At 38.7% G+C, this 22,403-nt stretch overlaps 4 protein-coding genes across 8 annotated transcripts; 2 read left to right on the plus strand and 2 right to left on the minus strand.

Annotated features, from left to right (window-relative positions):
* Positions 1-93: 93 nt before the first annotated feature.
* On the minus strand, positions 94-5,704 carry LOC135161908 (transportin-3). Of its 2 annotated transcripts, XM_064119890.1 has the most exons (5): positions 5,454-5,704; positions 4,765-5,126; positions 4,136-4,208; positions 3,813-3,950; positions 94-3,747 (listed from the first exon to the last, which is right to left on the minus strand). In XM_064119890.1, exons 1-5 carry the CDS (start codon positions 5,568-5,570, stop codon positions 1,588-1,590), a joined length of 2,850 nt encoding a protein of 949 aa, XP_063975960.1. In that variant the 5' UTR covers positions 5,571-5,704; the 3' UTR covers positions 94-1,587. The 2 variants fall into 2 exon arrangements, with proteins under 2 accessions (XP_063975960.1, XP_063975961.1); XM_064119891.1 differs by lacking the exon at positions 5,454-5,704 and having other exon boundaries at positions 4,136-4,203; positions 4,765-4,901.
* A 5,401-nt stretch (positions 5,705-11,105) lies between these two features.
* Positions 11,106-12,814, plus strand: LOC135161289 (trypsin-like). Its single transcript, XM_064118724.1, has 4 exons — positions 11,106-11,234; positions 11,368-11,735; positions 11,824-12,048; positions 12,221-12,814. The coding sequence occupies exons 1-4, from the start codon at positions 11,141-11,143 to the stop codon at positions 12,389-12,391; spliced, it is 858 nt and encodes a 285-aa protein (XP_063974794.1). The 5' UTR covers positions 11,106-11,140; the 3' UTR covers positions 12,392-12,814.
* A 2,121-nt stretch (positions 12,815-14,935) lies between these two features.
* On the plus strand, positions 14,936-16,500 carry LOC135161106 (coiled-coil domain-containing protein 43). The gene is made up of 3 exons (XM_064118397.1): positions 14,936-15,141; positions 15,349-15,740; positions 16,203-16,500. The coding sequence occupies exons 1-3, from the start codon at positions 14,977-14,979 to the stop codon at positions 16,273-16,275; spliced, it is 630 nt and encodes a 209-aa protein (XP_063974467.1). The 5' UTR covers positions 14,936-14,976; the 3' UTR covers positions 16,276-16,500.
* Positions 16,501-16,718: 218 nt separating this feature from the next.
* Positions 16,719-20,657, minus strand: LOC135161102 (uncharacterized). Of its 4 annotated transcripts, none has more exons than XM_064118391.1 (4): positions 20,458-20,657; positions 18,834-19,649; positions 17,965-18,356; positions 16,719-17,494 (listed from the first exon to the last, which is right to left on the minus strand). In XM_064118391.1, the coding sequence occupies exons 2-4, from the start codon at positions 19,465-19,467 to the stop codon at positions 17,015-17,017; spliced, it is 1,506 nt and encodes a 501-aa protein (XP_063974461.1). In that variant the 5' UTR covers positions 19,468-19,649; positions 20,458-20,657; the 3' UTR covers positions 16,719-17,014. The 4 variants fall into 4 exon arrangements, with proteins under 4 accessions (XP_063974461.1, XP_063974459.1, XP_063974462.1 ...); XM_064118389.1 differs by having other exon boundaries at positions 20,064-20,657; XM_064118392.1 differs by having other exon boundaries at positions 17,965-18,341; positions 20,064-20,650.
* Between the last annotated feature and the right edge of the window lie 1,746 nt (positions 20,658-22,403).

Consider the following 22,403-nt stretch of genomic DNA (forward strand, 5'->3'; position numbering starts at 1 on the left):
AAATAATTGGAAACGGCAATTACTCTCTCAACAAAAACGAACGCCAGTAATCGATGGATCAATGGTCAGTGGTAATCACAATAACGTAACAAATTTATTAGATGAATTTCATGTATTACGAACTGGAGAGATGTATAGTTACAACATGAGTCATCGTGTAAACGATTTGTAATCAAATGCACTGTCAGACACGTATCTATAATAATATTTAAGACAGACACACCCCAAACATAGACTTCTCATGATCAATTTACAGAGAAAAAAAAACGTGTTTTTTTCTATATTCATTATAATACAATGACAGTCTCACTCCGTTGACCTCGTCTCTCATCACCCATCTTGTCTCATTTTCATTGATTCGTATAAAGTCCACCAATGCCACCAAATGAGAACGCGACAATATTCGTGTCTTGAAAATGTGTGTAAAAAATTGTGGGAAGACGGATTAATCAATGTCTTGTAAGATATACCTAACGCTTTAATAGGTAGGAATTCTGTGTCCGTGATTAAAATCAATGTAAAAAAAATCGGTCTGCCAGATCAAACATCGAATTTGACCGGGAAAATTGCACTTGAGGAAAATTATTTGAATGATTTCATTAACGGTAACATTGATGGACCGTTCTCCACATTAACTGTTCCCCATATCGACGTTTTTTTGGTGAAAATCCGTAACTCAGGGAAGGGATACAGAAGACCCCAGAACACTGATTTAGATATATTTAACTCAATGTTGCGGTTTAAAAAAAAATACATTTCAAGTGTTTTGTCTTCTCAAATTAATTTCCACAGTGTCAAGGAATTAATAATGATACAGTCCAAGAGCCCGTTCAATGTCACATTTGAAGTAAAAAAAAATAATGTAGAGGCAGATAAAAAATTGTGAACAAGTGTCAATTGCATGTTTGTCCGAGCCCTAGTATAACTGACGTAAATGAAATAGTAAGTTTTCATGAGAGGAATTGAACCAATTCTTTTAAATACCGACATTGAGTTGGATCTATTGCAACTAGAATTATGAGATATATTCTTTCAGACAATTTTTCAGATTTATCTGCCTTTTTGGGGCAAATTATTGTGAATAATTAATCATCTAGTTGAAGATTTCAATTTGAACAGATCCTCCCCAATATCATAATATTAATAAGCCCTAGCTGATCTTACAGCTGAAATTTAAAAAGTAATAAATCAGATGAATCCTCATTAAATAAATTTCAAGCAACGATCTTTTTTTTATGCAACATAAAATTTCCATTAATACCTCTAATCTCATAAACTTTTGCACCAACACAAATTTCATTGCCTGGCGACTATTGCAAGCTCATTGCAAGCTTATTTGAATAAAAAAAACTAAATAATCAGACAGGCAAAAAATAACTGTGTCCACTGGGTCAATGCCCCTGTTGTCCAAGACCACAAGGGCCCTCTGCTCCTAAGGCCCTGAGCTACCTTTTTTTGTACCACAGCATCGGTTTGAATTAATACGAATAACCCCTCCTTCCCCTCTCCCAACTAACAACCCCAAGTTACTTCCTCACTCAATCCACATTAAAAATCGTCGTCATATCGTCATCATCAACCCCATAATCAGCGAAACAGTCGTGCAAAAGTTCGCAATGCATGCATGACATTTTTGGGTGACATTTTGGGTGCCAAAACAGCATTATGAAATTCCGCAACTTGATCTGGAGTGGCTGTTGGTGAGCCTTCAACATTCTGAACAGGCATCGCCGAAATGGCTTCGTAAAGCCAAGTGGCCATTGAGATTGAATCAGTGAGTGTGAGTTCAGCAAGAACATCGGCGACATCCTGCAGCATATACGATGACAGCTGAAAGACAGCAGCATGAAGAAGACTAGTCACAAGCCTCTGTCCCTTATCCCTTATTACTTCTTGTACCATCTGTCTCCTGATCGTGAAGTCCGATCTCTCGTCGTGATTTCGTCCACTGTGAAGAAAATCATAGAAGAACTTCATCACCGAGGCATTGGCATCCCTGTGATCGAGACTGCACGCCATAATAGCACAATCGACGATGCTGCTGAGTGCAGCAGAATGGAGAAATGCAATGGGAGCCTTCTGAAGAAATCTCGCACTCAGTCGAAAAAGATCGTCAACAGTATCAGGATGATTTTTGAGTCCATCAGTCTGTTGGAGAATGGTGAATGTGGGACCGATGAATGCCTCCAGCATTCTTACAAGTCCTGCCGCACAGTCATGATCATCAGCACATTCATCCACCAGAATTGATCCAAGATACAGGAAACAACTGTGCTGATGTGCCAGATATAACTGGACAATTTGCTCGACAAGAGGCTCCAGGAGGTGAACAGCATGTTGTCCAATGCACCTCACAGCGTACCTCAAACATCTGCAGCATCTCTCCGTAATTCTAGCATCCTCCTGGTACTTATTACATACGTTAGACAGAATCGGCCACATTTCAGTTATAACACTCTGGCAGGGATGTGGCTGGTTGGAGTTATCAAGTTGTGGATTCGTGTACCTGAAAATAGCTGACAATCTGTCCAGCCAATAAACAGGATCTGTTTTGGTTCCTCTGTCAATGGGTATTCCCTGTGCCTCCATTAATTCACAAAGTGGTCTTGCTTGTATCCAGCACAGTTCCTTCATGGCTGGGGCCACTTCATTTCTTGGTAATATAGATAATATCACCGTGACACCCTTTATCAATCCAAGAGCTGCTTCACTGCTGATGGGAAAACTGTCCAGTGATCTTGCTATCTGTAGTAATCCTGGAAAATGAGACGCCATATGTAGGGGACAGGCTGTACAGATGCTATGCAATGCACCAGATGCTGCACTGGCAAGTCCTCGTTGATTTAAACACGTCAACAGGAAATTTAGAATTGGCTCGAGTGATCGTGGATGACTGTTTATCCACTCGCACAATTCACCGAGGAGGAGAATACTCGTATGTTTGACAGCAATGTGAGTATTTTCTGGAACATTAAGAATGGCCTCAACGACTTTTGGAACAACGTCGTTCTCCTCCGGGAGAATATTCTTGGCAACAGCTTGCATTATGTACAGAGCAGCCTCTGTTGAGTCCCACGTGGGGGGCCTTGACTGTTCCTGACTGTTGTTGCATGTCAGAGTTGAGAACATCTGGCGAAAGCAGTGGCTACTACCCACGAGAAAAACAACATCTTTTATCAGTTCGGAGACACGACTTCGAAAATCAGCGAAATCTTCACCACCACTGCCCTCTTCCACTAGGCCCAGGTGGTCTGGCTCCATCTGACAGTGCTTGCACAGGGCAGCTATCAATCTCTCTATGTAAGGACTGAACATTGAATTCAATCGTTCACTATTTTTACGGTAAAGAACCTCGGACAATCGGTACCACAGGTTAAATGTTATCTGGGCGACTTCGTAGTCGTGGTGACCGACACACATCAGGACTAGATTGAGTATTCTAATGGCGTAATGTTGGGTACCATCCATACTACCCACAACCATTCGATTCAGAAAGGTTTCTGCTAGTTCAGTGAAGATACGACAGTAATTCATGGATTTCTCCATCTCCTCGTGAGCCACTGACAGGTGATAAGGCTGCTCAAGAGACATTACACTGGTGAAGAGACCTAGTTGGAGCTGCTGGAGGTGGGCATTGTGGTCACTGCTCGTTCGCTCGTAATCCTCCTCTAGAATTTGGAGAATCATGCAGACACAGTCCGTCGCTGCTTCGTGGAGCTGGGGATTCGACAGATGATTACGCAGGACCTGTGGAGAAAATACAATTGGTTTTCAGTGGGAGTGGTGCTTGGGGCAGAGGGGTTTTCATTTACCTCGAACGCGTAGGTGGCCACTTCACCGTTTGGTATCGTTTCTAGAGACATGGCGTGGACTTTTATCCAGGACGTTAGGCATCTTAGTATTCTTATGTGAATTTGTACATTATCACCTCCATTTTGGACACACGCTTTCTGAAATATTAATTTTTATGAGAAAGCTAATTACATGTTTTAAAGGTAAAATATTCCAAGAGCGTTCTATTGTTCGTAATAGCTCATTGATAATTTTGCAATAAAGCAAGTCACATCTAAAGAAGGGAATTTTCTTCGTTCTGAACTCGTATTGAGTCATGGTCGAATTAGTTCTATTAACTCACCAGGAATTCAGTTACTGTATCAGCACACGATGACATTTCAACAAAGACATTGTGCCGCCTATTAGCTCCTAATCTGGGGAATAACGTGACAAAATGTTATGTAATTCTTGACAAAACGTCCTACAAGAAAAATGCAAAAATGTCTATCTCAGAATTTAAATAGAAAGGAATTTAACTCAACACTGTCGCCATAGGAATGATTTTTTACATTGAAAAATATTAGGCCAAAAAATTTGGTTTTTCATAGGCTTTTTCAATTTTAATTTTAGTAATGAAAATAATTTTTTAAATTGGTGCATAAAAAATCATTTATTACTTGAAAAATATTAGTTTCGGAAATATCATCAATTAGAGTAAAGACGAAATAATTTCTGGTTTGTATTTATTTATAGGAATTTCTTTCGGCAGTTTTTTTGTGGAGAAATATCTACACCCGATTTTCTTATAAATTGCTCTCCCTCTAGATTTCTCGAGCGAATCTATGGCGAAATCTACGACAAAGGTTTTGATCTATCCCTTTTGAAAGTTTTACCATCGAGTTTCCCCAATTCTGAGTCATAGTTCATCATCATTTCACTCTACACCCGTTTATCCAGGACACTTCGTACGACAATAACGAATAGGCTTACCTGTTGGATCTGGATATAGCTTCTTCAGGAAGTACCGTCATGATTTCCAGCAATGGCCAAAGGCTACCGGCATTGTTACCAAATCTATTAATTACATCCACTATTGGTTTGTGCCACGATGGCATTTTTAACGCTAAATCAGCTAGTGCAACACACAGTTGGGTCACGATAATGCTATTGGTATGTTCGTTGATCTGCGATATGTGATCCAGCAGTGAATCACGGAGGGATGTGTGTGATTCCGGGGGCAATTCGTGAAAGGACAATTGTATTTTAGTACGCATTGTTTGGGCTGCGAAGTAGCAGGACTCCAAGTCCCGCTTCTGCTGCAGCATTTCATCTGATATTTTCCATGCATACACCTAAAATTCAATGAAAAATGTTCAATACTGTTGATTGGACGAGGGATTAGTTCTTGGAACCATCAGGACATGTTTATCTGAGGACGAACTGATCCAAAAAGGATAGACTAACTCTCGTTGAGCTGCTTTAATCAAAACATAGCAGGTTGGGAGTGTTTTGTGAGGTTATGGGCAAAATATTTCTATTTCATTCGTCTCATGCAGGAATATGTATGACTGAATCGGTTTCTCGTGGATTTTTATAGAGATCAAGTCCACAGGAAGGCCAATGAATACTTTTTTGTGTTATCAGACTCGTCTAGATAATGATAAAGTCGTTGTACTCACAGATTTTTGCAATTCTCCCAGCCACAATGACGCTTTTTCCTTCTCCGTTGGATCTGGATTATTGTACAACGAGTAAACGGCCTGATAGACCGTATCCAATTCGGGAGGTGCATTCATACTTTAGTAAAGTATTTGTTGTTTTGTTTATATTTAATATCCATACAGTTGATTTTTAGATATATCCCGGAACACACTTGCACCGCGACAATCGGGGGAACAGTTGGCCGATAGCAACTGCGTTCTAAGTGGGGTGAATGGCCATCATTTTTGAAAATGAGTTTTTTATCCCGATGATTTCTTACGTATCGACAGTCGGTAATGGACCGCTCTGGCGGGAAAAATGCTGGAGGCAGTGAAAAAATGCAGGCGAGAAAAAATCCATTGAAGACCTCAAAGAGGATAGACCAAAGTAGAGGCTCAGTTCTGGGGGTTTGACTGACGCCAGTTTCTCCACGTTACCGACACGATTTCACCCCCGAGGAGACGGGGCGCCACGAGTCCTACTGGGGTATCTGCATATCGGCCAAGCGGGGGGGCTCCGTTCGTACTTGTTCAACTGTACAAATGATCAACTGTAGACAAAATTTTCAGACGGTGAGAGTACCACCGTGAAGGGATTCAACTGTCGAGAGAAAAAGCTAGGCTGTACATGTGGACCCAGCGCCACATGTACAGCCTAGCTTTTTAGAATTTTAGAATTTTCAAACGGTGCTCTCACCGTTTGAAAATTCTGTGTACAGTTGATCATTTGTACAGTTGAACAAGTACGAACGGAGCCCCCCCGCTTGGCCGATATGCAGATACCCCAGTAGGACTCGTGGCGCCCCGTCTCCTCGGGGGTGAAATCGTGTCGGTAACGTGGAGAAACTGGCGTCAGTCAAACCAGAGATCATGGGGGAGATCAGCAGGGCCAGTCCTGGGAGATCAACCACGAAATGTCCTAGCGGTAGCGCTGGAACTAATTTTGCAGCCGGATTTGTTGGTAAGGTACCGAACATTGCGGCTGCAAAGTCGGAGCAGAGGGAAAAGTCGGTAACGGAGATGGCGTGGGGTGGGGGAATAGAATGAAATAGGGGAAATTAAACGGCTCGGCAGGCGTTCTGGATACCCGAACGGCGTTGAGGGAAGCGTTTCCCTCAGTAGGGGGGGGGGGGATTAATTTTTAGGAATACAGCATCAGTTCTCGGCGACGGCAAACGAGAATTCCCAATAAACCCCCACGATTCAAAAATTCATTTCTCCCGTTCTACTTGAGATGAAGAAATGAAACCAACGTCATTCAATTGTTCATTAAATTGTTCATTAATGACGGTAGTTTCGTTTCTTAATCCGAGTTAAGAAGAGAGGGAATAATTATGAAAAATGTAGCTTGACGCGCATCAGTTTTCGGCGGCGTCAAGCGAGAATATCAAATAACTCCCCACGATTCAAAAATTAATTTCTCCCCCTCTAATTGAGATGAAGAAATAAAACCAATGCCATTCGATTGCTCGTAAAATTCTTCATTAATGATGGTGGTTTCGTTTCTTAATCCGAATTACGGGGAGAGGCATTAATTTTCAAAAATGCAGCTTGCCACACACCAGTTCTCGGCGACGTCAAGCGAGAATACCCAATAACCCCCCAGGATTCAAAAATTCATTTCTCCCCCTCTAATTGAGATGACGAAATAAAACCAACGTCATTCGATGGTTCATTAAATCTCTGATGAATAACGATGGTTTCGTTTCTCAATTCGAATTAGGGGGGAAAGGATTAATTTTGAAACATGCAGCTTGACGTGCATCAGTTCTAAGCGGCGTCAAGCGAGAATACCCAATAACCCCCCAGAGTTCAAAAATTAATTTCTCCCCCTCTAGTTGTGTGTGGGGTAGTAACCGTGATGATCAACTGGAAGGAAAAATCGAGTCTTCCAGTTTGATCCTTCCCTACGGTTGTAAGTCGCAGGTATACACCTTGGTGCGGCAACACTGTCTCCTGCACTACTACTCCCCAAAAGTAATTCCCAAGCAGCGATGTTCTTGTTTATGTGAAGGGAATCTATAATCTCAATCACATAAATTGATGTTCACAAATAATTAGAAAATCTTTAATTATTAGACTAGATTATTTATTCCCTTCACATAAACAAGAACATCGCTGCTTGGGAATTACTTTTGGGGAGTAGTAGTGCAGGAGACAGTGTTGCCGCACCAAGGTGTATACCTGCGACTTACAACCGTAGGGAAGGATCAAACTGGAAGACTCGATTTTTCCTTCCAGTTGATCATCACGGTAACTACCCCGCACACAACTAGAGGGGGAGAAATTAATTTTTGAATCGTGGGGAGTTATTTGATATTCTCGCTTGACGCCGCCGAAAACTGATGCGCGTCAAGCTACATTTTTCATAATTATTCCCTCCCTTCTTAACTCGGATTAAGAAACGAAACTACCGTCATTAATGAACAATTTAATGAACAATTGAATGACGTTGGTTTCATTTCTTCATCTCAAGTAGAACGGGAGAAATGAATTTTTGAATCGTGAGGGTTTATTGGGAATTCTCGTTTGCCGTCGCCGAGAACTGATGCTGTATTCCTAAAAATTAATCCCCCCCCCCCTAATGAGGGAAACGCTTCTCTCAACGCCGTTCGGGTATCCAGAACGCCTGCCGAGCCGTTTAATTTCCCCTATTTCCTTCTATTCCCCCACCCCACGCTATCTCCGTTACCGACTTTTCCCTCTGCTCCGACTTTGCAGCCGTAATGTTCGGTACCTTACCAACAAATCCGGCTGCAAAATTAGTTCCAGCGCTACCGCTAGGACATTTCGTGGTTGATCTCCCAGGACTGGCCCTGCTGATCTCCCCCATGGTCTCTGGTCAAACCCCCAGAACTGAGCCTCTACTTTGGTCTATCCTCTTTGGAAGACCTAGTCGATAGGTAATTCTAGGGTATGATTTAGGGAGGTATTGTCAAGTGAGAAACAGGGGACAAGGTCTCGCAAGCGCCCCGAGGGCGCGCGGCGGTCACTTTCACCTTCTCCTCAAATCCTGGTCATCCCCACTCTTCTAAGCTGTTCGACGTTGCTGAGATTATTTCTTAAAATGCAAAATGACTGTAAAAAGTACGGAAAAATGTAAAAAATTATTTTACAAAGAAGAAAATAAAGGAAAAACACAAAAATAATAAGAATCTTTGTTATTTTTGGTTTAATTTACTATCCCTTTTCCCATGATTTTCCCACTCATTCCAGCGAATTAGTGAAAAATTTGATAATGACACATAGAATGATCTATTTTTCTATTGATTACGAATAATGGGGTACTTAGTAATATTCAAAATAATGTAAGTAAATTCATTGATTCATCTACAAATCAAAATGTATTTTCATGAGGTGGCGTTGGAGTGGGGGGAGATATGTTTACGATTCGCGATTTTATTTATTTCTTTACCCCTCGAGGTTGGCAGATCATAATGATTGTCCATCCCTCGACTTAGTGGATTAGACCTACGGGGAATACCACTTTAAATAAAACGCGTCGATGACTCTACCTCTTGGGTGACGTCGAAAAAGTCTCCTTGTAAATACTTTAGTTGTGTGAAAATGGAAAATCGTGAGCGAGAATGTATGAATGAATGAATAGATTCTTGAAAAAATCATCATTTATCCTTTCTCTATCCATGTTTTTCTTTATAATTTTTCGATTTGCATTCCAACCATTTTTTGGGAGAAATTGCAAAAAAAAAAAATCGAGCGCCTTCGCCGAGATTTGAACGCTCCGCCGCAGAAATTGCCGAGTGGTGGGGACGAAACGCGCATAAGGGGAAGACGGTGTACAACGCCGTCTTCTCCTTAGGTACTTGTCACCTGTTTTCTTGTCGACGACAGCAAAGAGTGACAATACCCCCTAAATCATACCTTACTATGGTTCAGAATCCTCGCCAATAGTCTAGGCCCGATGGCTGATAGTAGGTAATCGCTGGCTGCGAGTTATCAGGAAAAATTCTTATCGTATGTGGGACAAGACCGAATGTGCGCCCCATTTAAATTTCCCGCTTCGGATACATTGACCAATCAGGAAAAAGTTTTACACATGAACTTAGCCGATGGCTTATGTGGCTAACGTAATTCACGTGCTTGTGCTTTCGTAAATAGCAATGCACTTTGACATAAGTAGTTCTTAGAAAAGCACCGACATTAATTCGATTCAGATCTCGTCTTTGCCGTCATAATTTCTCTGAAATGATTATGTGTTTCACGCCGAAAAAATTGTATTCCCTCATCAGTAGGCGACAAAAGTAGGAAGTGAACCACAATTGCTTGTCACCTCATCGCCACCTGTTCTTAAATATTCCTCATCATTAGATCATTCCTCACCATAACACCATCATGAGGCCCATCATTATTACCACTAATTAGTCACCCACCGATTTCCTCGTCCTGGAGCGCGGAAGAGACAAAATAATCCCACGAGCAGTTGCGCATTCACAATAATATAATTTTCAGGTGAACGTGTTATGTTTTATTTCTATTCAATTGGAAACACAAAACAAAATTCATGAATATACTTCCCTGTGTTTTAGGTCAGCATGAAAAGTGATTTACATCACATGGTTCAGAAAATATTTACTGATGACTGTGATTAATCGGGAAAAGTGGATTTTTTTAATGGAAAAATTCTGCTTTTTAACGAAGCCAGACATCAAAAGTTATGATTGATTCTTTTATACCCCCTATCAATTCACTATCAGTCACCAAATTGGTCGAAACATCATTGGAAGTTATGTGTTAGATATGTAGGATCAACATCAAATGAAAGGATTATGATTAGTTTATTTTACGAAGGTTACAGAATATTGTACAGACAAAATTATATTAGGAGGATGAGAAGAGTATCCTCACGCGTCCGCGGTCAGGTCACAACTTAAACTAAACACTAAACTCATACCGCAGCTCACACCCGAAAACGCACTGCCTTTTTCTTCGTTTTTTTATCATTAGTTTTCCTCCCTGAGTCCTTCAACAATGCAGGGTCTGTCCCATGAGTGACCCCACATGGCCGGACAACACTCACCATTATGCTATAGAAAAAATCCTCAAAACTCGAAACACAACTATCATAAATCTCTCAAGTTCGAGACACACGTCTTCTTTTCCTTGCATCCCTTATATTAAACAAACCCATAAAATACATTAAGGTCTTAGCGTCTAAACAAATCTTAACGTCCACTAGAGTCATATTCTTTCACACGTGCACAAATATCCAAAATAACAAAGAGTTCACTCATTCATTGTTCATTAATCTCACACATTCAACAGATATTTTAACCTTCAGAAAATATTATGTTCTCTTTTACGTGCGATCATAAATCGAAAAAATATGCAGTTCGAGGAATATAGACTATCTTATCTGGCCAGGGCCATTAGATATATACTAAACTAGACTTCAAAAGTAAAAATATTGTAGTATTAATTTTTATTTACAAAAAAAAAAATAACTATCTCCCGAATTTATTCTCAATATAAACATTCTTCATTCGTAAACACGTGTTATCGCTGACGATGGTCAACTTTATTGTACTGAATTTTTTGACAAACTTCAAAAGATATTGAAACTTCTAAACTTTACAACATAATTCTCGCCTTATGTCACTGGCATCTAATGATATATAAAACTGGCTTTTAGTAATCCATTATTCAGTATGTTGCCTATCACACCGACCAACATGTTTTTTGCAAAATTGAATACAATTTTTCTGATCTACATCTGTTTTATATTCTCCGATGCTGTTAAAGGTAAAGTTTAAAAACTGTTAGTCTTCTATTTTGCAATTAGGCTGCAATTTATTAGATTGCAGAATGCAAGGTGTTGACATAAAACTGCAAAAAAACATAAGATAGATTTTCATGAACCTTTATCCCTAAAAAGATGCTGAGGCACAACGACCAGAAAGAATGATTAATGCGGAAGACGCCCTAATTGAAGAATTTCCATCAAATGTCTTCGTCCATTCCGCGTACAAGATAAATGGATCCCCGAACGTGTACTTCTGTAGCGGATCGCTCATTACCCTAACTCATGTACTGACTGCTGCACACTGTACCGTCTACTACAACAAAACAGTTAGGATATCCCCTTACTACGCGGGCCCGCACCAGATCAGAGTCAGAGCAGGGGTTGCTAATGTTCGTCAGCGTGGCAACGACTACTTTGTTAAACGAATATATAGGCACGAATACTACAGCATTCAGATAGAATTAAATCCATACTCAAGTTTCGATATAGCCATTCTCGAGGTACGTGAACCCTTCACAGCTTGGAAATTGACAATGAGGCAAGTTATCAACTCAGGTTTGATGACTAAAGACGCCCTTATTCTTCCAGTTAAACAAAGTTGTAGAGCTAGGGCCTACACAACAAATTATTAAGTTACCATGCTTTTCCCCCGAGTTCGATGACGAAGGTATTCTGCTTGGAGCCGGACCCACATCTTCAGATCCCAATTCACACGGAACGATGAAAAAAGCCACGTTTAAGGTCGTACCGTGCACAAATTGGCCAGAAGAAGATGTAATTTGTGTCCGGAATGAAACCGTTAATTCGACACAGGTAAGTACACACCTACAACATCTCTCTTTTTCAATGTATTGATAAAATTGACTCCTATATTGTCCCAAGTTTTTTCAGATATTTGTTGCATAAGGACAAAAGAACGAAATTAATATAAAACCTCAGTACTTTATCGCAAAAAATCCTTATCTGATAAATCTTTTTGAAATAGGGTGACAGCGGTTCCGCTTTCATATTCAACGACAGACTTAGTGGAATAATGTCAGCAACACCAGACAACCGAGACTATTATATTCTAACGGATGTATTTAAATATTTCAATTGGATTGTGAATATTGTTGGCGTGCCGGAGGAATTCGAAGACGTACCTCGAGTGGGATAGTGACAAGTGGGGTTGCAGGGATATCGAATCGGCAGTCGTTCATAGAAATGATTTTCTATTGATCAGCCTCTTGACTAGCCCTATCAGGAATCTCCACGACGTAATCGACAATTATCAGCTCATTATTATTCGGTGTTAAATGATTTACTCAAATTTATGCTGAGTATCTTACTTTGTTCAAATATTTCTAATCAGAAACGTGATGAATGAATAATTACGATATTGCTTTACAAAATTTCATGATCTTTATTGGAGTGAAACAGATGGTCATTATAGAATCATTTATTTGGTGGCGACTGCTTTCGGTTTTGGAAGTCCCTCCCTGACTCCATTTCTACAATGATAATAGTAACACAATTAATCTACTGTCTGAACTGAAAACGAAGAAGGGTGATCGGATTTGATAAACAACAAGTTAATGAATTCTGGACGTTTCATTTCAACCCAACCTATTTGATCCTCAGCCATGAATTCCCCCCAATACTGTAGGAGCTGCTGAGCGTTATTTATTTTTTTTCCAAGCATAAATAGTATATTACGACACAAGGCCAGAAAGTTGGATTTCCTGGCGTGCGCCTCGGCCCTCATATCACGCACGCCAGTGAATCCGACTTCCTGGCCGTGTGTCGTATACTATTTTTCTTTACCCCCACCCGAAAGTGCGGTAGACCAGAAATATCTTAATATTTAATGAGTGGTAACACAATCAACTGAAATAGTATATTTGTAAATTCGTCGTTTGGCTTTTGTTATTGATTGAGCGCCTGTGCGGGATGTTCATGTGTACGGCTATACCATATAATCATACCTCACGAACACTAGATTTTTTCTATTTCGATATTGACAACAACATTCTCTCGCCAGTTACATGGGGGCCCGCACGACTTGTGCAAAACCGAGGCGAAGCCGAGGTTTTGCTGGTCGGGGCGGGCGAAAAGTGAGAACTGCATTAAAAAAAAATCATATAATTGCTGCAGAAAAAGGGAAATCCAGAAAATGACTATTTATAAATATGTATGATTTTTTCATTTATTTTGCGAATTATTCTCCTTATCACAATCACATCGAGAAATATTAAAGGTACAATGGTTGAAAGTACAGTCCTCTAATCTTAAATAATGCCTGTTCAAGGCTAAACTCGTTTCAAGCTGATTATTATAAACTTGATTGCTTATTATTTTCCCAGACGTCGAAGGTAGAATGGTAGAATGATCAAAAAAATCCGAGAAACGAATTTTTTTAAACTAATTATCGTTCCACCAAACTTTCAAACTTGTAAAATCACAGCACCGATAACCTGTCACATTTGTGTACAGTCCACGCCTGGAGAGAAAACATATGAATAACGTGCGCCACAAAAGACATTGTTCCCGGAGCAAAATTGCGCCGGGAAGACCGCACTTTTGGGTCGAGGATGAAGAAAATAATAGATACTCACTTGAAGTTGCGACGAACGATCTTAAGATGACGCATACATCCAGTGCCAGTGGTCTTCCTCCTCTTGGCTTTGATGGGCCAGTTGTCTGACAAAAATAATCAAAATTACAATGCATTCTCCTCTCAAAACCAATCAAACTGAATCTATTTGTCACTTCTCTGTACTAGTGTTTAAGGATTTTTTTTTATTTCAGAAACTTACAGGAATGCATTTTCTTAGCTGGGTATCCACACTGTGCACATTGTGACTTTTGAATGTGATAAGACGATCTGCCACAACGCCTGCACAGCGTGTGTGTCTTGTTGCGACGGGGGGGACTCCCTTCTTCGTTCATATACAAAAAAAGGAGGAGGGGCGCGGGTACGTGTAAAAATTCCGAAAGGGAAGGGGTTTATTCAGGCGGTTTTTTCGTTGAAATTTCAAAACATATTTCAGAGGGAATTTTTTCATTATTTTTCCCGGACTCGCGAGACAAAATACTTCCGGAAACGACCGTCAGATAGCGGCACCATCGAAATTGAAATTCGGCATAAGAGTTCTGCCGGTGGTACAGAGATCTTTACTTACATTATTTAGTTGAAAATAAATGAGAAACTTACAAAACATTTTAACATTAGTACCAACAGCTTTAGACTTTGTATAAACGATAGAATTAATTAATTTTGGGAAAAAGAATCGCCTGTCGACTATCTCTACATACGAAGACGAGAAAGATAAAAGAATAGGCATTCGACAATTGAAATGACCAACAAAAAATCTGTTCCCTCCTCATAAAATTTCTGTAATTTGGGAATTGAATAATTAAATAAATTGTTGTAAATGAAGGGTCAGGACATGATTTAACAAAATATTATGACGTTTGGCATCAGTGGCGATGATAATCCGAAATTTAATCACAAAGTGATTTGAAATATTGTTGTTTGAGCTTATATGTAACCAAAATATTTTATTTTAAAGTGAAAATTTGGTTTTGTAACAAAATAATTCAAATTGTCAAGTCGTCGCGCATGCGTCGTGAGCCCGAGCCCTGCGATATCTCGTGGTCATCAATAATAACGCAATTCTCCAACAGCTCCAAAAATAAATTCTCAGCAAACAATGCCCTTGCTAATGCTATTGATATTGCAATTGGTCGCTGCACTCCATTATGGCGGATACGAGTGACACATTCAGTTCCTGGTTAACCGATAAATTAAAATCACTTAATACCGATGAAATCGTTTACGGAAATTATATAAGAGCTATACTAGACGGTAATGAAACGGAGGATGAAAAATCAGAGGCACTCGAGGGTGTTATTTCGGGGATAACGGTGAGGACCGTCAGGATTGTGAGGTTAGAATGCTCTCTCGGCGTTAAGTTGACGATGAGTTTGACAATGAGCATCGATTAAGGAACAAAATTTAACTGTCAGACACAATAGACTTGAAATAAAATAATTAACTCAGTTGTGCAAGAGGGAAAGAAGATTTTCGTATGGTCATTCAGTCATTTTTACATTTTGTTTTGTTGCTTTTAGGAGGACAACATCAGTGAGCATGTGGCGAGCATACTTGTTGCCTACACGAAGCTGTTCCCAAAGGAGAAGGAGGCTGAGGCATCTGAGCCTGCTGAGGACGTCGATGTTAGGTTGGCCAGGATGATGGAGTCACAGAGTCTGCCTACGACGACTCAGCGAAGTTACACGGCTGAGGAATTGAGAATTCGAGAGGCCATTCTGTCTCAGTATTCACAGATGTCTGATGGCGAAGAGGAGGAGGGCGATGGGGATGAGGATGGGGTGGCTTCCAAGCCTGAATGTGGAATTGAGAGGAACACCAATGCTGCTAATATTCTTCAACAGCAACGGGAGATGAGGGAAAAAGCTAAACTCGATAGCCAGAAGAAGAAGGAAAAAGATAAAGAAGATCGGTAGGTTTTCTTGTAATTGAATTAATTAGATTGTCCTTCATTGTCATAATTTCTCGTAGTTAGTCAACTATTCAGATGAAGCGAATTTAATACACCGTTAGTTATGTTGATTCGATAGGGCAAAAAATTAGGCTTTGCTAGATAATAATCTCACGATTAAAAAAGCGAGTTTAATATCTACTTTGATTGTCACTTTCATGTCTTCTTAAAGATCTCCAAATAGTGTATTTATTTTTCTGATGATTTTGCAGTAGTTGTATCAGTCTAGGCAGGTCGAATCGTTAAATAATATTTTGAATATCTAAAAGAAAAATTGGAGATTAATTTTTTTCATAAAAACTTTTAAATCTACAATTGTAATTTATACAGATTTAATTAATAGGAATAATCTTGGTAAATTTTTGAAGGAAATAATATGAAGCAGACATGTTTGTTCTTCATATTCAATGCATTTTTTTGCAGGGAGAAGCAAAAACAAATGAAGGAGGAGAAGAAAGAGAAGCGTAAGACAACAAAGGGTGAGCGTCGAAGGTAGCATGATGAAAATGGGGAGAATTCGATTATTCAAATTTCAAACTCACTTCTAGACACTTAAAAAATGCCTCCAAAACTCATGAAGATAACTTATTTTAACTGCATGTCATTTTAAGTCCAAAGCATAGAAGCCGATAGTACTCAGTCGCAATTGTAAATGACGCATTTATTTCTTTCTAATAAATATAACACTGTCTTGCAAAGGCCAGAGAATAAGTCCATCAAATGGTACACCTTCAATTTTTCATTCCGAAGTCCTACCTATTCAATTATTTATTCGTCAGTCTGTATTTTTTTTACAAGAATTATTGATTAGAGCTCTTAAATTTTTTTCAACTATAAAAAACACCTGCAGACCCCATTGACTTACTTTTTTCGTTTTTAAGCATAAAAAATTCCTGATTTATCTACTGAAGCTGTGGAAAAAAATTGGCACTTGTTAAATCACAATTCACAATATTTTTTTATTATCGATAACGTCAATACTATCAATAATTTTATTAGGAAATAGCCATCACAATAATTTTATCTGCTGCTACGAATTCTCAAACTTGTCAATTAAAAAACTTAATTCATATTTTAAATTAAAAAAATTAAACAACGACTTAATTCTCCTTCTTTCACGACTTCCATAATTCATTTCAATAATTTACCCACAAATCAATGATTTAACCTTTTTTTTATCAACATGCGATGATCGGACCTTCCCAAAATATTCTCCACGCCAATATTAATCTTGATTACACCACCAGATTAATTTCCTCGGTGTCGTAATCATCGTGACCAAGAATGAAGGGCCAATTTCGCCTCGATATTCTCGCCAGTTCCCCACGCAACAAATTCAGTAGATCATCGAGATAACGGAGTTCGTCCATATCCCGATGAAATCTCGAAGTCTCATTTTGTAAATTATCAAGTTTTCTTTCTTCACACTGAAAGTCCATTCGAAGGAGGCCGAGGTCTCTGTACATGCATCTACTGTTCTCCTGGAGCTGGTGTACACGATCACGGAGCTCGTTGAGCTCTTCTTCGGTGGTTCTCGGGTGTTTTGGGTCTGATTCGTCTTCGATTGATAATGCAAGACGCGTCAAGTAGTCGTGACTCGATGAACTCTGGCCGAATCTGTCTTGAATTAGGTCGTTGACTTGTGGCGGGTGGAGGGACGTCGGTCGGAGACCCTCAAGGAGGGTGACTACCTGGTTGATCATCCGGGACTGACTCTGGTTTGATTGAGAATGATAAAAGATTGAAAAGGATGATTTAAAAAATGATGATTATATTCTTACATTTTATTAATAATGTATTACTATTTAAATAATGTAGATAATTATGAATTAATAGTGTATATTATTCTTTTATCATAGAAGTCAGGAAAAAAAATTATTTTTGAAATACTAGTCAAAGCAAATTGTTGCGAAAATGTTCCTAAAATTATGCAATATTTTCAAGCTCTTGAAATCCACAAATTATTTTTTGACGTCAGAATTATAAATTGTTGTAAGACAGTATCGGCATTAACCCTTTAAAATTACTCTGAGACGATCCGGATTAGTGCGAAAAAATTAATTAATGAAAATTTAATTGAAAGCAAAAGAAAGAATAATCAAATTGAATAAAAAAGTGAAATATTTCGAATCAAAATTTAAAAAATCAAAAGCCAATACGAGTCAAAAATAGTTTGGTTTTTTACCTGGCACTGGGAGACCCTGGAACCCGTTCCTAAGTCAATAGATAAACAAACCGGTGTCCCAAAGCCAGAGCCACTTTCACTCCACGTGTTGCTTTGTATCCCAGAAGTATCGTCTACCGATCGGGATGATTTTTCGCGGTCCTCCCAACTATTGCACAAGCACCCACAAGTAGAGGAGTTGCTGCTTGCGGGCTCGGGTGTCTCACAACGAATGGGACTCTCCTGATTGGCGATTTCCAGAAGCTCTTTCGAAGGAGACACCTCCTGAAAGGTCTTGTTTATTTGATAGTTTCGATGACGACGTGATCGACGAATCGACAGGGGAACTCGAACTTCCGGAGCGGTTGAGTCCAGGAGGGCTTCTAATTGCGAAGCTCCTGGAATCGAGTATTCTGATTATGATTGAATTATCATTGAAATTGTTTTGCAATTTGCATATAATATTTATTTTATTTTAATAGCTGGGATTCTCCCATCATCTTGAAACTTCACCAAAACAGATTTTTATATTGATAAGTTAATTAATTGATTAATAGATGTAAGGAGTCTAACATTATAATGTGGTAATGGATCGTTATTGGTGGTGCAACAAAATCTCCTAGATTTAATTATTAAACTATCACGTGTCATCATAATTGTTCAGAAAAAAAATTACGTAAAAATTACTGATCTGACTGAAAAAAATGCGTGACATTTTCTTCAACTATCATTCCCTCCGGAATTACAGGGTAAATTCGTAAGTATTCAAAAATATGTCTTTTCGTGTATAGAATCTACACGAATCAATGAAAATTTCCATTAAGATCAAATTCCATCGGGAAATGTAATATTATTTGCTAATCACTGTTGTCAAAAAAAATATTAATCACCCATTTTCGTCGAATCAATAAGACTCTCCAGCTTTCTCCTGAACTTCGGCATCTTCGAACGTGTCTCCCTGAACGTCGAGACCATCATCCCGGTGTCTGCCCAACTGTCAAAAAAATACTTCGGCGATGGAGTTAAAATTCTGTACTCCCTGGCCCTGACAAGCCTCTCCGGGGTGTAACAAAATGCGGATCTCTCTCCAGCCGAGTCATCCCCCGAGCAATGTGAGAAGGATGTTCCCCAGTTCGATGAAGATTCAATTACATCGTCCTCAATAACTCCATGATCCAGGTCATTCGGATTCACCAGGGATTCAAGCTCAATGTCCTCCATCGTAACCGATGTATCAGACTTCCTCGTAGTCGGCCAAAGCCTCGTACAAATGCACTTATCGTCTTCACTTATTCCTTCAGCTCTCAGGCACAAACTTCTCAGGTCATTTTGAAAACAAGAACTACGATTACACCGAGTTTCAGTGGATATTTTATGATGCTCTATATTTGTGCACGTCGGGAGTTTTTGCTTCCATTTGCTCTGAACTTTGCACCCGAGATTAGCAATGGGCCATTGAAAATTCCCATCAGCTTGTCTGTGCTCGTTGCCGTCATCGATTACCACTATCTCGTCGTCAAACATATTACGAAGGAAACCGTCACTTTGATTGTTATACCTTGGAAGGGGGTCAGGTACTGTGAATTATTCTGATGTTCATTGGCAGTAGTGAGCTATTTTTACTAATGTAATGATTCGACTTGTCAGCACGTCTGGATTATATCGACCAATGAAGATGATTGGCATTTTTTCCGTTTATTTGAGACCTGGGGACAATTGTCGCGAATCGATCAATTAATTGTCCATTGTCATAGAATCTGCGTATGATTAAAGTAATGATTGTTGTTTCATTTGAAAATTCTCATTAACTCTGCAATTTCACGGAACAGTTATTCAATTTTCGATATCAGGGCCTCAGGTTGTTATTTTATATTTAACCACTTTGTTTGTTAACGTGAGCAATTTAGTCATTCGATAATTATTACAATTCTCTAATTGAAGTTGATCAATGTGAACAGTTGTTTCAACAATGTCCCAGATAATTCCGAAATATTTATGAATTCTGCTCTATCTCAATTAACCTGATTCAATTTCATTTCATTTTCATATGCAAATAAATCATGAAAATGTTCTCAGTCATCAAAAATGGATGAACGAATATTAAATTATTAACTAATTACCAAGTTTTGCCCCTGAACAAATATATCTGAATCAACATTCAATCTGTTTTTCCCTTGATGTCTCCAATCAAATGAATGACAGCCTCGGGTGCGATCATTTTTTAGAATTTAATCATTTTATTCTCAACTAATGACCGCACATTATTCTCTCTGGTTTACGTTTGATATATCTTCACTAATTTAACCGCTGCATTCGTAAACACATGAAATTCGATGGTTCGATAATTACTATCACTCGCTAATCCATTCGACTGAGCTTGAATTAAATTTCGAAGCCAATTACAATGATTAATAAAATTTGTCAGAAGCTCAGGATGAAGAGAAAATACAGAAGTCAATAGTTGTGACAATAGTTGAGATGAGTGAATTAAAAAATAGTGGATTTATTGATCACTTTGACTCAATCAATCGTCAATTTGTTTTCTTTTCGTGGAGTTTAAAATTGACAAAACTTTAATTTTATCACAATTTTTGTCTTGGAGAAACGACAGTGCGTCTTATTAGTTCGACGAGCATCGAAAAACTGATGAGGACTGAAGAATCATTGCAAAACACTGGCAGACTTCAGGCTTCACTCCGTTCTAGTCCATCATGCGGTCGTATTATGACCTCATGCGGTCGACTATCGACAAATCCAATTCTTCAGTTCCGCTGAGTGACAGACACTGATCCCCCTGATCTGTTTATGCCATTCGATGATCGATTAATCAGTGATTTGTCCAATTTACAGCTTGATTAGCCATGATTATTTGATTTAATTATTGTCATGGGCTAATTGAACTGCACGTAATTAGTTGACTAGTTTACATATTTGTTGTGGAGCGATTGTGAAAACAGGGAAATGGGAATTTAGTACTCCCGGAACATAAATATAATGAGCTTAACTGCAATGAGACATTTGTGATTTATTTCGTTATGTTTTGATTCATCCTCTCGATATCAATAATATCATCAGAATCAATAAAATAAAGAATAAATGAAAGTAAAAATGTAAATACAAAATTTAATCCTTTCTTTTCATCGTCTGAAGTTAAATGTTTTACTTTTTCACGGGGAAAATCGAATTGTGGGTAATTTTATTTCTTTGGCCAAGTGAATATTGATTCCATTTTAACTCCTCGTCTAGACGTAAAATCCTTGAAATTGATGAAATAAAAAATTAATTTTCACTGACAGACAGAGGCAGATCTTAAATTTTTTGCAGAAAAATCGTTGCACACATCATCTAATTGCAATTTAGTGGAACAGAATATAATCGTCTCTGTTTTTTCACCCCTTGCTTGACATGCGATGACTGACCGCCCCTAAATCCAATTTGAATTCCGTAGGGTGGAAATATTGTGCCACTTGCGAGACCATATTCTGCCTAAATGGGGATGTTTTCAGGTGTTCAGAATTTTTACCTCTCCCTGCAGAACATTCAATCGATAATTTCTCCTCTCATTCTTGGAAAAATGAAAAATTTTATAAACAACAAGAAGAGATTATTCAACAGCTGAAACTTCACATCCATGAACAGGATAAGTAAATTCGCGAGAGCTTTTTTACCGCTGTTGAGTGAAAAAATAACCCAACAGCGCTTTCAATTCATCAGATTTCCCCCTCAATCCGTTTTGTATCGAGATAATTCAACAATCGACACTGGCGGCTATATTGGATTCATAAGAAAACAATGAATGAGAGTTTATCGTCGAGGTAACTAAAGTTCAAGAGGAGTTCATCCCCCTCTTTATTCAGATAAGTTTATCCTATGATTTACGACTACTTTCATGTCCCACGGTTGTGTAGTTTGTCGTGATCAATGACTCCTCGATGTACACAATATGCTGATGACTTACATTAATCAGTAACGACAATGTAATATTAATAAAAATTACATTAATAAAAAATAAAAATTAAAAAAATTTTTGTTCCTCTTATTTTCAAAGAAATCTGTTGCACGTTTTAGGGAGAAATTTCTGACTATTTCCAAACATCTCCAATTATTTATCTGTAGTCAATACATTTAATAAAAATAATAATTCTGCGTAAAATGTAATTTGAATGGCGCTCGATATTTACTAATTATTTTTTAATTTCCTTCGCGCAGTTTAATTGACAATTTTATACTATTATTCTATTTGCTAATTGATCATTGACTTCTCCAGTCCGTTCATAATTTTTGTAATATGAAATCGATCATTATTCATTAAAAAAATCAAACAAATCAGAATCGCCAGCCGCCGTCGATACTGCAGAAGTACATTTATAATAATGATCTTCTCCACCATCACTCGGTACAATTAACAAGCAAACTAGTAGCAAGCGCGAAGCTTCCGCAGCTTTAAAATAAAAACCTCG

Source organism: Diachasmimorpha longicaudata, chromosome 4, assembly GCF_034640455.1.
Source record: "Diachasmimorpha longicaudata isolate KC_UGA_2023 chromosome 4, iyDiaLong2, whole genome shotgun sequence".
NCBI classification, from domain to species: domain Eukaryota; kingdom Metazoa; phylum Arthropoda; class Insecta; order Hymenoptera; family Braconidae; genus Diachasmimorpha; species Diachasmimorpha longicaudata.